This window comes from Lepidochelys olivacea (genome assembly GCF_965140295.1).
Source record: "Lepidochelys olivacea isolate rLepOli2 genome assembly, chromosome: 4".
NCBI lineage: Eukaryota > Metazoa > Chordata > Testudines > Cheloniidae > Lepidochelys > Lepidochelys olivacea.
The window spans coordinates 25,157,471-25,173,874 of NC_140414.1; the positions used below are offsets into that span (position 1 = coordinate 25,157,471).

The 16,404-nt window shown below is 38.9% G+C and overlaps 1 protein-coding gene across 14 annotated transcripts in view; it reads right to left on the reverse strand.

Annotated features, from left to right (window-relative positions):
- Positions 1-13,061: 13,061 nt before the first annotated feature.
- The window catches only part of MAPK10 (mitogen-activated protein kinase 10), a 251,303-nt gene continuing 247,960 nt past the window's right edge, over positions 13,062-16,404 (reverse strand). For 13 of the 14 annotated variants that reach the window (XM_084627024.1, XM_084627020.1, XM_084627029.1 and 10 more), the window contains one exon: positions 13,062-15,200. In XM_084627024.1, coding sequence (XP_084483150.1) covers positions 15,058-15,200 — 143 coding nt within the window. In that variant the 3' untranslated portion in view covers positions 13,062-15,057. Of the gene's footprint in view, positions 15,206-16,404 lie in introns of all 14 variants that reach the window. The other variant, XM_084627019.1, reaches the window with a different exon arrangement.

Here is a 16,404-nt window from a genome sequence, read left to right on the forward strand (position 1 = left end):
TACCAAAAAAAATGAACTTCTATTTATTTTACATAAAGGAATTACATCTAGTCTTAGTAGTTGAACATCCTCTTCCTCCTCCTCACTTGTGCAATCTCCATAAGATTCTAACGCTAATCCCACCTGCCTTATTTGGACAAAACTCCTGCCCGATGTAAAGCAGGAGTTTTGCCTCACTGAGGAATGCAGGGTTGGGCCTAGGTTAGTGTTGTTGTTAAAGTGAGTTCCATGCAGCAGCAATGATTGTAGTTAGTGTAGGAGCTTTGCTTTCCAAACAAGTCCCTAACTCTAAACTACCTGGCATCCACGCATGAGATAAGGAAGAAAACATAATGCATTGTTTGCTAATATACATGGCTTCTGCAGTAGTTGTTTTGGGTGGGAGTGATTTCATTCTCGGGGGTCAGATGTGAAAGGGAAAAGGTTTATTTTGGGGGCACTCCACAATTTATTACCCTCCTGTTAGTTAAAATTGCCTTTCAGTCAATGTTTTAAATCCTGCAGGCCTGAAGAATGGCATTTTCTTTTCCAGCCTTGAGAGCTGCCTGCCTCAGTCTTCTGTGTTTAAGGGGATGTAAGTCAAAGTCCTGGGAGTTGGTTAAAACAGGCCTGGTGAGAGACTTAATGTAGAATTCTGCCAGCTAACCAAAAGGTCACGCTAAAATTCCATGTGAAAACAATGTTGCATTTTCTGTTGCTCAGTGATGGACGTGACAACTAGAACAAAAAGCATCAATCAAATTATGCATTTGTATATTCTGAAAATGAGTGCCAAGCCTAAGTAACTGTGGCCAGGACACTGTGCTGAAGCAAGTCACAGCAGAGAAACTCCCCCAGGTTATGGAAGGCGGAACAGGTGCCATGGCCTGCAGCTTTCCTCTAGTGCAGGGGCTTGGCATTTACAGATTCACACTCTGTGTGAACTCATCGGCTGTTCTTTCGACATGCCTCCCCTTACTCCTCTTCCCTCCTTTAGAGGAGGGAGAACCACCAGTGAAGGGGCAGCACACTGTAGGGGAAAGAGAATCTCCTGGCAGAGGGTCTCCAAACCTGGCCCTCCGCCAGCACAGGTGGTGGTGTGGAATTCCACTTAGGATCTGGGCTGCAAGTAGCAGTTTAATTTTTTTTTTTCAAGCATTTTCCTGTATGAAGACCATTTCCAATCGGAATATGTCGCTTTGTCCCACTGTGCTGATTTAATTTGGTATCTATTAACACAGTAATGATGATAATGAAATCATTTCCTACTGACGTGACTCTCAGGTGTGCATCCATCCGTTTGCAATGCTAAACGTACCACCAGCTACAAAATTGCTTATAATGACAGAGTTGTTCTGACTGGCTGATCAGCATGCTAATGAGGTACCAGTTCATTAATTTATGTAAATCACATGGCTTGGCTGAAACTATTGTTCAACACTCATTATAGCCTACTTCATTTTCTTCCCTCACGAAGGTTTAAGCAATAGCAATAAAGCTACTGCGCTACATCTATTATTACAAATGAGACAACTGCATTCCTGGAAAAATAAAAAGAATGACTCTATGCCTTGTGCATTGTAATACCCTTGAATTATGGTTCTATGACTCCTAACCATTCATTGTGCCTTAAAAAGTGCACTGAAATTACGTACAGTAAAATCTGAACAAGACACCCTAATTAAGAGGCAGCCTCCTGTGTTGAGACCACTCCCAAATACCTTGGGCCTAAGGTCATCCATCCCCATCCTATCTGAAAAAAGAAAAGGCTGCTACTCTGAAACCAGTCATAAGATCCCTTGTGTCAATACTGGGGTGTGTGTGTACCACGCTTCCCAATCAGAATAGGCATGTATTGCACAAATTTTCACGTGTATAAACCATGCCACGAGGCAATACAGAATCAGGTCCCTTAAGACCAATTCTGCACTACCTTCTAACTGACTTTTGCCATCTCTTTGGACAATGGCTTAAGACAGGTCTTATTGTATTTCACATACTGTGCATTTCTCGATACTGTAAATAATGATACCGATTGCATTTCAGGAAAGGTGTTCCGATATTGAAAGGGAAAAAATGTGGTAGATCCTCAGTTCTTTATTAAACTAGCAGATAACTGGCATTTAGAGAAATGCATATGCTTAAATTTCTCATTCAAGAGATGACTGAATTGACACTATTTTACAGAAAAATTGGCTTGGCAAATAATCTCCATTTACTTAGAAAACAGCAGAAACTCTATAGCTCATTCTTCAATTTCTTGGTGCTATGTATTACCCTAAATCCTATTCCACTTGATTTTTTTCTGCAAAAGTAACATAACATGCTCTTGCTCTCATTCACACTGTGATGTCACTGTTCCTTGCTTATTACCCTTATAGCATGTATGCCAGTAATTCAGAGGAATTATATCCTCCTTGCATGTTCTTTGCTATAAAATGCAAATTCATTAGTTCCTCAGAGCAAGAGTATAAGGTTGATACAAATATGACTTTTCTTGGGGACATCTGCTCTAAACAATGTATCATGGATTTGAGTATAATCACAATTAAAAAAAAAAGCCTTCTGACAGGGCAAAATGACTTCCTTAATCAGTAAGTGTCATACTACATTGTCATCTTTTAAAGAGAATGCATTGATCTTATTTTTACCTACTGTATATCTGATGTAATATCTCTTACTGGAGTGTTCTACTTACAAATAGAAGACATGAAATTAACTTTATGGAGAGACTGTCATAAATTTTGCTATGCTAGGGAGCATTAGGGTTGTGTAGATGATCATACTAACCTCACTGAGCCCTTAAGATTTAAATAGAGAATGATTCATCAGAAGTGATTTGGAAATATGTAGGTTCTTTGGAACACCAGGTAGTTGAAACTATTCCAATTCGAGAGGTGGGTATAACTTATCAAAGCTACATCACACTCTCTTTGGACCTTATTCTGCCACTCTTATGTGAATGATACTAAAAGGGACCATTTACAGATGAAGATATTAATTAGCATGGTGACAAAGTTAGACCCTCTCTGATGGCAGCTCCCAACACTGCCAAATTGCAGTTTGTTTCTGGATTACCTGACAGATGTACCACATCAGAGAGATAATTTCATTATACACCAAACTGGATCTGAAAGTAGTTACTTCAAACATATAGTATTTTGGATCTATGCTTCCTCTGAGAGAACTCACTGTGTATTAATTTACTATACTTGAAGGCTGGACCTAATGGTAGGGTTTCATCATACATTATATTTTTGGGAAGCACCAAGAATTACAGCTAAATAGGTAATTTTTCTCCAAAGTTAACAGTTGCAATAGATCCCTCACTTTCTACTACGTCAGCAACCTTATGCAGTGTGGGTGCAAATAGAAAGTATATACCCAAGGGTAGGAATCCACTAAATAATTGATTTTAGATGGTAAGTATTACAGGTAGATAACTTGCTTTTGTTTGGGAAGTAGGCTGTGTGTTAAACATACTTTAAATGGGGGTTTCAGCAGGGGTCTACATAATTACAGCATTCTCCAGTTGCTTTTACTGTATCAGGCCTCATTGGGGTTATATTTTATTTCATGTACGCTCTTACAGAGTCCACTGATATGAAACCCCATGGAAACATGAAAGAAGCAAAGACGACAACGTGAAGGTGGGGAGAAAGCAATGTAGCTATGCCCCCGGGAAATAATTCCCCTTTCCTATATTACAGCAAACCTAAACCACCAAGCTATCTGAAAGAGAGAACAATGCAAGCATGTCATCTCCATTTTGACACATTCATTTTCTTGTGTGGAGGTGAGTTTCATCAAACTAGTCTCACGCTTATCAGCGGTCGGTACCAGTTGGAGAAACCCTAGTGTGTAAATGAACATACTTTCTTCCAACTTTTGAGGGATTTTAGGCACAGGCTTGCAAATGATTTTCACAGGACTCACCATGGCTAAAATCCCATACAATGCTTTGAAAATGTATCTGCCAGTGACACTTCTGAAGGATCCATCTGAGTTTTTCCTGCATTGTCTTCCCATGGAGAAGACACAACTCACGCCATAAAGGTAACTGGCAACTGTTTTTTTTTAAACAGCAAACTTGCTGCAGAAACATGCTTGTTCCAAGGAAAGCAGTATTACCTGAAATGTCCATGAGCATCAAGAACATAATAAACTGCCCAGTGTTCACAGAGTAGGGGAAGAAATGCAGTACAGAACTGATAGGAGCACTGGTTTGGTTTCCAGTGATGCCTTCAGCACATTCTTGCCTTTAGATGATGATCTTGCTTCACCTCATGTTCCTTCACTTGTGTTCTTCTAAAAGAGGTTATACATACAACTTTACAAGGCCACAATCAGAAGAGTAATGTGAAAACTGCAGTCATAGGAGAAGTAAGTTTTAACTCCCTACAGTAATACAAACCAGCATCGGCAGGGAATAATTGGGGAATATTCTTGGTTGTCAACTCTGCCCTGTCCAGCTCTAAACCCAGTGTGTGCTATGTCCACTAAAGGGTTTGCAATTAAAACAATACCACAGTCAACTTGCTGAAAGAGATGCATTGCAAATCTGGAGTGGAATCTTTCTCCAGGTCCCTGAGTTCTGGTTTCATTGTGTGTCACAATGGCACCAACACATTTTGTGCATTAAAGGGTAGTAGCTGTGCCCATGTAGATTGCATTGTATGCTGCACTGTTAAAGATGTTAGGGGGGGCGACACTTCTGTTATTCCGTCCATGTCACTAACACCAGAAAAGGAGAAAGGGTAGTTAACACTCATTGCAACAATTCATTCCCTAAGCTTTAGCAATCCTACATTTTGCTGCTGGTGAGTGAAAGATTGTAGTGACACTGTAATTTTATTGCCTCTGCCATTAACATACTCATTCCATTTGAACTGATCATGCAGAAGGTCCGCAAGATAAAAGCAAGCAGCTCAGTAGTGCTGCCACTTGTCCAACTGGAATCACCAACTGTGAGTGTTGCTGAATTATCCAGGCAAGTTGAATTTGCCTCTCTTTTGGAGTGGGGAAGAGGATGAGAGGGTCTACAGTGCCAGAGAGAACACAAGGGGTAAGTGCATTTACGCTTAAATAACATGCACTGACCTTTCAGGAAACTGAATACAAAAAGCAATCCTCTGCCACTGCTAAGAACCCACAGGATATGTCATTGGGCTTGAGCTGAAGTTTGACAAGGGCTCTGCCTTAGAACTCCAAAGTTCACAATATTTAGATATAGGGTTTCATTTCTCACTAGGTGCAGTGACTTTAAAAAGCAGTCCCTCTCTTTTTCTTAGTCCTCCCACTTCTGGCTAGGGGCTCTATGGAAATTAGCAGTTTTGCTTTTTAGAAAGGTTTTATGCAAACTCTTCATTTAAATTTCTCTTTGTTCATGCTCCCTTAAATTGGGGTTCAAATCATGCAGGATTGAGTCTGATTGTTTTACCTGAAACATAGCCTGTCCTTATGTAAACCTTACAGCAAGAGCTGCAACCAGGACAGTTTATGATAGGTTTGCTAATACAGTGTTTGGGGTCATTAAAAAAATCAATATTCTACAATAAAGAGTGTAGGTTCACTCTAAATTTGTTTCAGGTTAGACTCAAGTCTTGTTTTGTTCGCGTTTTTTTAACCTCATTGGCAAACCTGGTCCACATTTGATTTGTAGGGACCCCGCAAATCTCTCCTCCTGGCTTGGGGTCTCATCAGAGTTCAGCCCACTAGTAATTCTTTTCCCTAGTTTTAGGATAAGGCAGTAGGGCTGAAGCTGAAAAGATAAGATCTGGTTTTGGAGAATGTAAGGCAAATAATCCTGATGCCTCCTGGCATAAATTGATCACCAAGAAGAACTGTTTTCTGCACCATCATATATACTGCGGCACATTGAGGGGTGTTTCCCACCGCCTGATGCCTCAGGGACTGATCCCTGTCACATATTGGACTCAATGGTCCAATTCCACTTCATTTGTGCTTCTTCAGATGTTAGGCAGGAATTGATGACAGTGTGGTATTTTCATGGCACCTGCAGATGATTTCTTGCCCATATCTACATAGGACTTTTCCCCCCTAACATATGTCAATCAGTGAGTAGATGACCTTAAAAGATTTTCCACCCCACACATCCCCTAAACAATTGGTTGTTCCTGGAAAGTGAAAGAGAATGATTTCAATGTCTGCCTATATAGTTTGTAGAGAAACAAGATGGATGAATTAATAGCTTTTTATTGGACCAACTTCTATTGGTGAAAGAGACAAGCAAGAGAGCTTTGTGTAGCTAGAAAGCTTCTCTCTCACCAACAGAGGTTGTTCTAGTAAAAGATATGACCTCACCCACCTTGTCTCTCGAATATCCTGGAACCAAAATTTAGTTTGTATTAAGATGAGATCATACATTTTCTACCTGCATCTCACATCAGCCAGAGCTGGAAGTTGTTAACCATCTTGAAATTCCTTTCACAATCCTCCTTTGAACGGGAAAAGTTTTAGATGCTCAAATCATTTTTTCCACATTTACAGTATCTCACTGCAGAGCCGAGAACCAGCTGCTCCCTATAAGGAGACTTGGCACAAGCATTCAGAAAAGTAGCTATTTTTTTCACTGGCCCAGTTACTATTATATACAAATGTGTGTCCTGCTGGGATATGGACAGAGCCTTCGACGGAGGCATCAACAAGACAAACAATAATTAATCCTTCCCCCGAGGCCCATTTTAAAATATGACAAATCCATTACGAAATCACTAGTAATTAAACCAACTAAACTTGCTCACAATGCACCATATACACTAAGAGACCCATAATCACATCTTCTTGAAGACATGCTAGCTAAGCGCTTCAAGCTGTGCAGTTAGTAGGAGAGTTCAGAACATTATGATTAAAAATCATGACCATCTGCTGGAGAAGGCACAGTGTATTAACCTAAAATGGAGTTAATGCTTTATTTGAATTGGTCTGAGGAAGGTCTTAGCTAGAGAGCAGTTTAATTGGAGAATGTGTTTTTTCTAAAAAATAGTATAATGCTACCCCCAAAAGAAAAGGCTTGTGCCATTAGTAATGTGGAGAAAGCCAAAATGACTGGTTGTTGGCCACAGTTTCCATCTACAGGACCATCAGGCTTTAGTTTCCCATCACACCAATGGACTGAAGCCATACCAAACGTCTAAGATGAATTAAAACCTGCACTAATATGCTTAATCCAGCCTTACATTCTCCTCATGAATTTTTGCCAGGCACAAAATTTACTTGCTGATCTTAATCCCAATGATGATACCACTCTCTTTCCTATGTGTTCTGAACAAACGGACAGGTAAAGTTTTGCCTCATTTCTATAAATGCTATTCAACATAGATTATTTGCCATAACCAATCTTTCTATAACAAACTACTTTTCACCAAAATAAGTGAAATTAAAAGTGAGACCAGCAGACTAAAGAACTGAAATTTCAAGTTAGAGGTCTATTATTTTAAACTGCTTGAACCACAGCTCCCTATAAAGGTCAATGGGCATTATGTGATATGCAACAGCAATGGCCAGATCCTGATCTAGAACCACTATAATTTAGGATTCAGGGTTTGTTTGAAGTAAAAATATGGCTAGTGTGTGGATTTGGATTCAGAGATCTCATGAAGTGTTCTCACAAAGATTTTTACTTCTATGCTGGAGAGGTGCAAGCCTCACAAAAACTCTGTGTTGGAAGATTTCAAGTACATTTAAATGGAAAATATTCCCACCTCCCCGTTCCATTTTGGAACCAAAATCTTATAAAGGTGTTTGGAGCCTGGGTTTTAAATCCAAATTCTGCAGCAAATCAATGGGGTTTGAATTAAATGTTTTAGTTGTGGCCCATTTCTTTGCATGAAAACTGGAAGAAGAATAGACCACAATGCTCGCCTGGTTAGTGTAGGGGACTCAGCTCTGCATAGCCTAATCACATCACTATCTTAACACAAAAATACATTTGAATTCCTTGCTTATCACTGATTTACAACAGTAATGTTACCCAAACCCCACTCTTTTCTATTCTGCTCCTTAAAGGCATTGAAGTAAGTTGAGAGTTGCTTTAGGCTGATTTTTATCTCCATAAGTTAATAAGGGGTGAAGGAAAGGGGGCAAGAAAACAGAGAGGGCTGTATGTTTGCCTTTTCTTATTTCACCCACCACATGAAGATCAAATAGGATTTCCTGGATAAAACTATTTTAATTAAATTAGTATAGAGCTAGTTCTAAAAGAAAGCAACCCAAACATTCCTTATTGGAACAGTCTGTCTTGACATACATACATGTTCAGTCGGTGAAATACACCCCTGTGCAGAGAGCTCTTAACAAGGCCTCCACAACACTAACTCCTCAAAGTAGGGCATAAGTAAAGCACAGGCCTCATACAGGTGCCCTGAGGAGGAGGAGTGAAGTTCACTCATTGGCCACAGCTTCTTCACAGGTAAGGAGGGTCCCATTCTGTAAAATTCAGCAGCTTTCCTAATGTACAGTCACAGAGGTGCACTTGGGGCTTCACACACAGAGTACTTAAAGTATTTCATTTGAATCCTGACCTTACATGACTTGGTGCTCTCAAAGTCTCACTGAAGTTAATGAGTGCAGAAGACATGCATAATGAGGTCCTATATCAATATGGTTTACTACACTGTGTTATTTATCTGGAACACTAAAAACCAACTAAACAGAAGCAAATCAGTACACCAGTGAAAAGTATCTTCATGAGAAGAACTCGGACAAGATTTTCTTTTGACATGAAGGGGGAAGGAAAGTCCTTTCTGCTTTTAATAACTCAAAACTATCGATGAATGAAGCCAAAGCCAATATGGGGCCCTTACACCAACCAGAGGGAACATAGAAGGGGAAAAAAGAAAATAATGTAAGGAGGGGAAATGGTAATATTTTCAGTTTATCCATGCTTAGTGGTTCTGGCTACCGCTTCAAAGTTGGATATTTATCCCCCAGTCTTCATGCTGAACTTTTATTGGCTTTGTGGTTTTTTTTAATCAACACTTATATGTTACAGTCCCTAATGTCAGTTATACTTTGAAGTCCGCTCATGCAGGTCTACAGGCAGGTGTCTTATTACAGAATGGACGTGGCAAGGTGAACAGTTCATTTTCCTAGTTAGGTTTTGGAGATGCTGTTGTTTAATATATACTGGCCGTAAGTCCCACTTAATTTACTAAATATACATCATTCTTTATATACACAAGCCCCTGGGATCTTCCTTCTCAGTACATGCCTGACCAAGGAAATAGCCAGAGGTCAACTACATTTAGGCATACAGTGATCTTTTTTTTAAAAGATCCAACAAGACGAGGTGGTGAATTATTACATATTAGTTACAGAGAAGAATAGAATCAGTTCAGCTATTTACATTGTAAATATCTGGTTTTCTAGAAGAAAAGGATGGCTCTGTTCAGTGGAAATTAGCGAAGAGAACAGGTGTGCCTGTCTAAACTGATAAGCACAATGAGGGTATTTTAGTTTCCAAAGTGGCCAAGTCTTACTTGAGTATATACTTTTCAGCCTCAGCTGGAAATGACTCACTTGGCCTTGGCAGGAGTTTTCAATGTTCTTTTTGCAGACTTGGACCTTCTCCAAAAGCCTTAACCTGACATTTGTCAACGAGATTGAACAGAAATGAGGTTTAAACAATTCAGCTCTTGCAATCAATACCAAATTAAAAAAAAGAGATATTAGGTCTTACTGACAAGTTCCTAATATATCTCATGGATTCCACTAAACTACATTGGACAGAGTTATTTTCCAACTCCTCAAAGATGACAAACAATTTTTTTTCTAATTAAGACATTACATAGTTGTGGAATATTCAAATCTGCTGAACATTGTTTTTTTGTTTGTGCAGGGGGTATATTTATTTAAAGTTCATCTTCAGCCTGCCACAAGTTAATGGTATCCTTTGAAAACTGATGTAAATTGAAACAAGCACAACTATCAGATTCTTGAAGATGCAAGGTTTGATTAAGTTTACAGGGTCATTTTCCACATTAAGAAATTTGGATCAAATATTAGTATATCACGAAGAACCTAAAAACACACACCCACTCGTGCACGCAGAAAAAATACAAACCTAAACACCTAACTCACACTTGTGTTTGCCTGACTATTTAACAAAAATCTAATTCTTTCCCAACAGGTTTTCATTCTGTGTTCCTCTCCTCAGAAACAATAAAGAGTATAGCTGGGTTGAGAATTTTAGAGATTTTGAAAATTTGTCTTGTCCCAAATAGGGAAAATCTTGAAAAATTTCTGCAAACTGATCATAATAATACAAAGCAGATCAGGTCAACTTGGGACTTGTGCCAATTTCAAAACCTTTTTCTCCCTCCAAATTTTTTCAAATTGGAAGCTTCATCAAAACCAACCCTGTCTCACGAACAGTTTGGGTTCTGATGAATCAGCATGTTCAGATGAAAAAAAAATTGTTGTTAGAAAACTTCCAACGAGCTCTACTCAATGGTATCAACTTGGATGGGATTTAATGAAGGGACAGTGTCATGGAAATTGTCCTCAGGGCACTAACATAAGTCTAGCTTCTTCAGTAAGCACCAGGTAACAGCCCAAAGGTGAAACCACATACGGGAGCCTCAGCTTGGCTTGTAAATTGAGCAAAGTGAGTGGTACTGTCACAGCATCATCTGATCTAGCCAATGTTGCCACCTCTTGGAGTTACAGATTTATGCCATGAAGAAAAGAATTTGAAAAGGAAAAATTCACTGAATGAGGGATGTGTTCGTCATCTAGGTTCTGTTTCTGATCAACAAAATAAGCTACCCCAAGTGTACTTCCACGCCATGTGATGTAGGATTCTACTGAACTTGAGGTTACATCAGGCAACCCATGTAAACTAGAATAATTCAGAAGAAGAATGTGAGTTGCAAACATCTCAGCGTTGGACCAACTTAAAGAAATACTTTAATTGTCTAAAGATACTTTACAGTCTTCATGGAATGTTTCTTTAGAATTTATTGAAACCAGTAGGGCACTCTGGATATTATCCTTTATGGAGATTTAGTGAACCAATCTTTAGAATCCTATAGCAGAAAATTATACCTCTATTTAAATTCTATAGGCTGGTGATAATTTTCTGTTACATTCTATATTTTTCTATAAGGGAAATGATTAGTCAGTCATGCATTGTGGGTGTTGCATAACCAGAGCAAGCCTAAAAAGAAACCACTCTTCCAACAGCCATCAAGTTTGCAGGAGCAAGGTTAATCTCCATACCAATAGCTAGATCTGCATAACCATCTGTTTATTTCAACCTCCTTCACGTTCAAACAAGGAAAAATATCAGTCTCTTAGAAGCATTAGTACACTGTAATTCCTGTAGGGTTCTCATATCATCCAGAAACTTAGGAAGATGCCCCTGAAGATGTAGTAGCCCCATTGGTTCTTCAATCATTTCCTCCTTTTACAGTTTCTTAAAGTGACTTTAACTAGTGTTCAGTACAGAGATTGGCAATCACTTTACTCTGCCAGTGGCTATCAACATGATTTAAGGAAGTCACTTAAGGGCAGGTATTTAAAGGTTTCAGAGACCTGAAGATGCAGATAGGTGCCTAGTGGATTTTTCGAAAGCACCTAGGCACCTAACTTCAATGGAAGTCAATGACAGTTAGGTGCCTAGTGGGATATTTCAAAAGTGCATAGGTTCCTATCAGCAGCTTCAGGCATTAAATCTAGCCCTTAGCCAGAATGTGTCTCATTCTTTCCATTATTTTAGCTGTAAAGCACTTTGAAAGCATATAAGTGCAAGGTATTAATTAATATTATTAAAAACAGAGGTAGATTTAAAAATCACTTGCAAGAGAGAGAATAAGAGCAACCATCATTTCATGCTGGCTACAATATTGAACTAATGAGGAAAAGGCTTGAAACACCGATGTCTGGAACTTCTAGAAGCTATGAAGGTTTTTATCTATCCATAGGTATTTACAGAGCATGAGTCACTGTAGTTTCTAGTTGATCGGTACCTGTATTCCTTTAGGTTACATGCTGACAGCATCAACTTCCTGAGCCAAGGGAAAATGAATGATACTATTCAGGTTTGAGGGGTTGTTACTCCAGCTCTGACAGATCCGACAAGGTCTATTGCTCATTTGCTGATAGCTTTGTCCAGGGTGGAGAGCCTTGCACCCTTCAAAGAGCAGAGCTGCCCAAAAGGAAGATTGACAAATTTAAGGATAAAAAGAAATGCTATGATTGTTTACTTAGGCCACAACTCAGCAAAGCACTTAACTATGTTCATCCCTATTCAGCAAAGAACTAAAGCATATGCTTAATTATAAGTAAATCCCATTGACCTGTGTGTGACTTAGACACATGCATTGGTGTTTTGATGAATCAGGGCCTTAAATGGGCATTTAGATAAACTGTATTCTCTATCTTAGGGATTCCTATAGTGCCAATCACTGGGACGTCTTTTATGGTGTCCGCATCCCTTTTCATCAGCCCAGGGAAAAATGAATTGTACTGCACAGGAGAGTGGTCGTTGTTCTAGTTTTGACAGATTAAACTTGGGAGAGTTTCCACACACTTTAAGTAGCTCTCTACAAAGGACTTCCCAGAAATTGTTCTGAAAGTCTATGGCATGGTTGTGGTTAGTTGTACTCATTTAATAATCTGTCACTCCAAGAGGCTCACCCTTTTTTCAGTTGAGAAGACAACCTAAAATGGAGGTGAATTCTCTATATTTTACTAGTGTTAACGTATGATGATTGAAAGCTGGAGCTGATAACTGCTATTATTGCTAGGGAATCCCCCTCAGTGTTATTGCTTTTGACACACCTACAATGCATTGTGGTATCCCTTTAAACACTTTCACGAGTATTTGCATTCACCTGAGGCTGGATTAAGGTCATGTTGCTAAACGATGATTTGATGTTTCATGGCTTTAAGAGAGAATATTGCTAAATCTATTAGCAGTAGTAATTTATTGTTTATACTTATTGCTTTCACACCTACTGCTGAAACTGAGTTTTTTTGAAAAATTACATACATAATTTTGTTTTCAATATATGAAAAAATGTCATGGAAAAAAAGCCACCAAAACATACCTGGGGAAAAATTACTTTATAGTGTAATTTCAAGACCACTCAGAGCTACTAACTCTGAGTTTACATTACATTTATTCTTTATTTTTATTTTACATACTTGAGTGGAAGCTTTATTGTTTGCTTTTTACTTTGGACAAAATCTCAGTTGATATTCAGATATTTTCCCCAGTTTAGGGATGGCAGATTTGTCAACTGTCCAATCAAATATTTGTAGATTCAAAAATTGTCATACATTACAGTTAACTAGAATAAGCTATTTAAATTAACTTTTCCTGCCATTTGGATGAGGCATACATTACAGATGGCACAGCACATTTGGATAAGAGGAGAGAGATGTGAACCCTAGAATCCTGGCTAAATTCCAACTCAGACAGTTGCATTTTGCCTACCTAAAATTCTCATTGCTGTTTCAGGAGGAAAAACAGTTCTTCAGTTGCCCTAAACAATTGTGTCGTGTTGCTGTACGCTGTTAAAAGACCTGACACTACTCTCTGCTGCAAGTCCAAAGTATTATTATCCATCAAAATCCAATTGATATTTACTCAATATTGGCTTCTTTGAAATATGCAAAAGCTGCCTGAGATCCTGATTGTTACACTCTCAGCTTGGCTCCTGGCTGTTAAATAAAGGCAAAGCATATTAAATGTATGAGAATATTTGACCATTCAATTTACTAACCTGCTAGGTGTAGCCCAGTTGATGAAGCACTTTGAGGAATCAGCTGATTTGTCACCGGGGGGCGGGGGGGGGAGGCTGAAACGAACTATAGAATCAATGATGTCCAAGTAATGTAATTCCCACAAGGGAAATTATTTAAAGGGAATTCAACTCCTTTGCAGCAACAAATACCTAGAGAGGGAGTAGACTGCAAACATCCCTTGTCTGCAATCCTGGCTGACCAAGCACCTAGTCATAAATGATACATAAAAATTGTGTACATCCTTCTTGTTGTTATCTGAGCCTATCCCCCACATTTTAGCCCCTAACACACACATACACATTATAATTAACAATGATAAGCCTATCTATAAGCTAAGAAAAATAACTCACTGTATTATCACTATGAAAAGTGTGTCTCTGAAGTCCTTGTGGGCTGAGATATTAGGTATTCACAGGACAACTCCTCCATCCTCAACCCCAACAGCTCCCAAAGATAGATATGCTTCCTTTTAACCTGGTCCTAGCTCATATCTGTGCTAAAAATCAAAGCAACAAATGTTAGCATGCACATTTTCCTTGTAAATCTCCATTCCGTGCATCCTCCGTACAAACCAGTATTATTAAAAATATATATATCAGTTGAAATTGGGGTGCTACATCTTCAAGGGTCTGAGAGAGCTCAGGCTTGACTTATTATTTTTGCTTTTACAAATCTTATCTGATATACAACTTAATGAACAAACAGAACAGATTATATACTGGCAATATGTTACAGATGTTCACATGAAATGGGCCAATTAGTTCTAGAGTGCACACTGCATATCTGTATATAATGTATAGAGATACACAGTTGCACATACTATCATACACATTTGTGTATGTTTGCTGTACAGGTACTGAGATAAATGTGTGTGTATCTATATCTAAGTGGCCAGAAGTAGGAAAATAGATTAGCAAGATAGTGAAATCAGATACACACACATACATATGTAGAGTGGCTACTGCACACCTTGTCATGCCAGTGTGAAAAAGGACAGTTGCAGGTTGCTGGTTTTGCAGCCATTAATTTTACATTTCATGGGGAAAAAAAGGCTTCTTTAATTCCCTTTTTTTTCAGTAAGCATCATTGGAAGAAGACCAAAGCAGAGCAACTATAAGTTAAATATATACTTGAGCTTAGCTGCATTACATAACTCTGTAGGAGAAGCAGGCTGAAAAGGGTTTTGTTTCATTTAAATCTTTATCTTTTATTTCTCTTCCTTTCCATCGTTTATTCTTGTTATTATTTTCCCCCTAAATTGCCTCATCTTCTGAAGAACGTTGGGTTTCGCAGGCAGGCGGCTAGTCACCTGCAACAACCGAGGGGTCCTGCAGAAGCTTCCAAGCTGCTGTCGGTGTCAGATGCCAGGGTTTGGTCAGTGGACATGGAGGAGATGTCGTTGACAGATGAGGATGGAGGGAGGCTTTCGCTGCTGTTCACTGCTGCACCTGTGCTAAGAAAATGAACACCAATGTGATTAAACCTGAAACCCAAGGAATCCTTGCAACTTGAAGACAAATGAAGCATTACTTGTTGCAACAGGGATTTGGAACACACACCATTTTAAGCAACAATGGAAGGTCAACAAAAATAGGCCAAGGAAAGCCCAATCCTGGAGTCATACAGGTCGATGGAAGTTTAGCTACTGACTTTGATAGCAGTAAGACTCGGACCATAAAGCTTCCTTTTCCAGCCTCAAGTTCTAGTCTTGACTAACATTTTAAACTACAGAAGTTTTGGTGGGAAACTTCTACCTCATGAGGTTGTTTTGAATAAAATCCATGTTGCATTTCTTATAAAGTAACTTCACTGATGTATCCTCTTAGAGCCATGAAAAAAATCAGGCTAGGGGCTTGTGGTCCACTGAAATTGAGCCTGAACAGACTGCAGGAGGAATTAGTTGAAGCTAAATTAGCCCCCATCGTATTGTATGTAGAGCTGGGGTTATTTTTTTCAACGTGCATTACTTTCCGTTTATCCACATTAAATTTCATTTGCCATTTTGTTGTGCAATCACTTAGTTTTGTGAGATCTTTTTGAAGTTCTTCACAGTCTGCTTTGGTCTTAATGATCGTGAGCAGTTTAGTATTGTCTGCAAACTTTGCCACCTCACTGTGAGAAGGTCACTCAGATGATCCTATTTACCCTTCCGTATAGTAAGAGATCAGAAGGAGTCACCCAATGAAATTAAAAAGCCACAACTTTAGCACTGCTAAAAAGAGTAATTTTTTTAAAAACAATGCATAATGATCCTAAGGAACTCACTTCCACAAATATTATTGAGGGGAGGAGGTTAATGGGATTCAAAAGAGGATTAGACAGGCATCTGACTACTAAGACTGGTCATGTTCACATTCGAGAGGATATAAATGTGTACGGGCGACAAATCCTCATGCTTCAGGTCATAAGTCAACCTCTACTAACTTCCTGGGTTAGGAAAAAAACATCCCCAGTGGGCATGTTAATGAATAAACAAGTGCATGTGACATAGTAGACCTAAATTATGCAGAGGCATGCAGATTTTAAAGCAGACAGCAAATATATCAGAAGAACTTCCCTTTTTCATCACGTAAAGGGAATTGCCTGCACATTTTATACCACATTCAGCAAGAAAGACGACATTCTCCATTGATATACAACAAACAAGTTGGA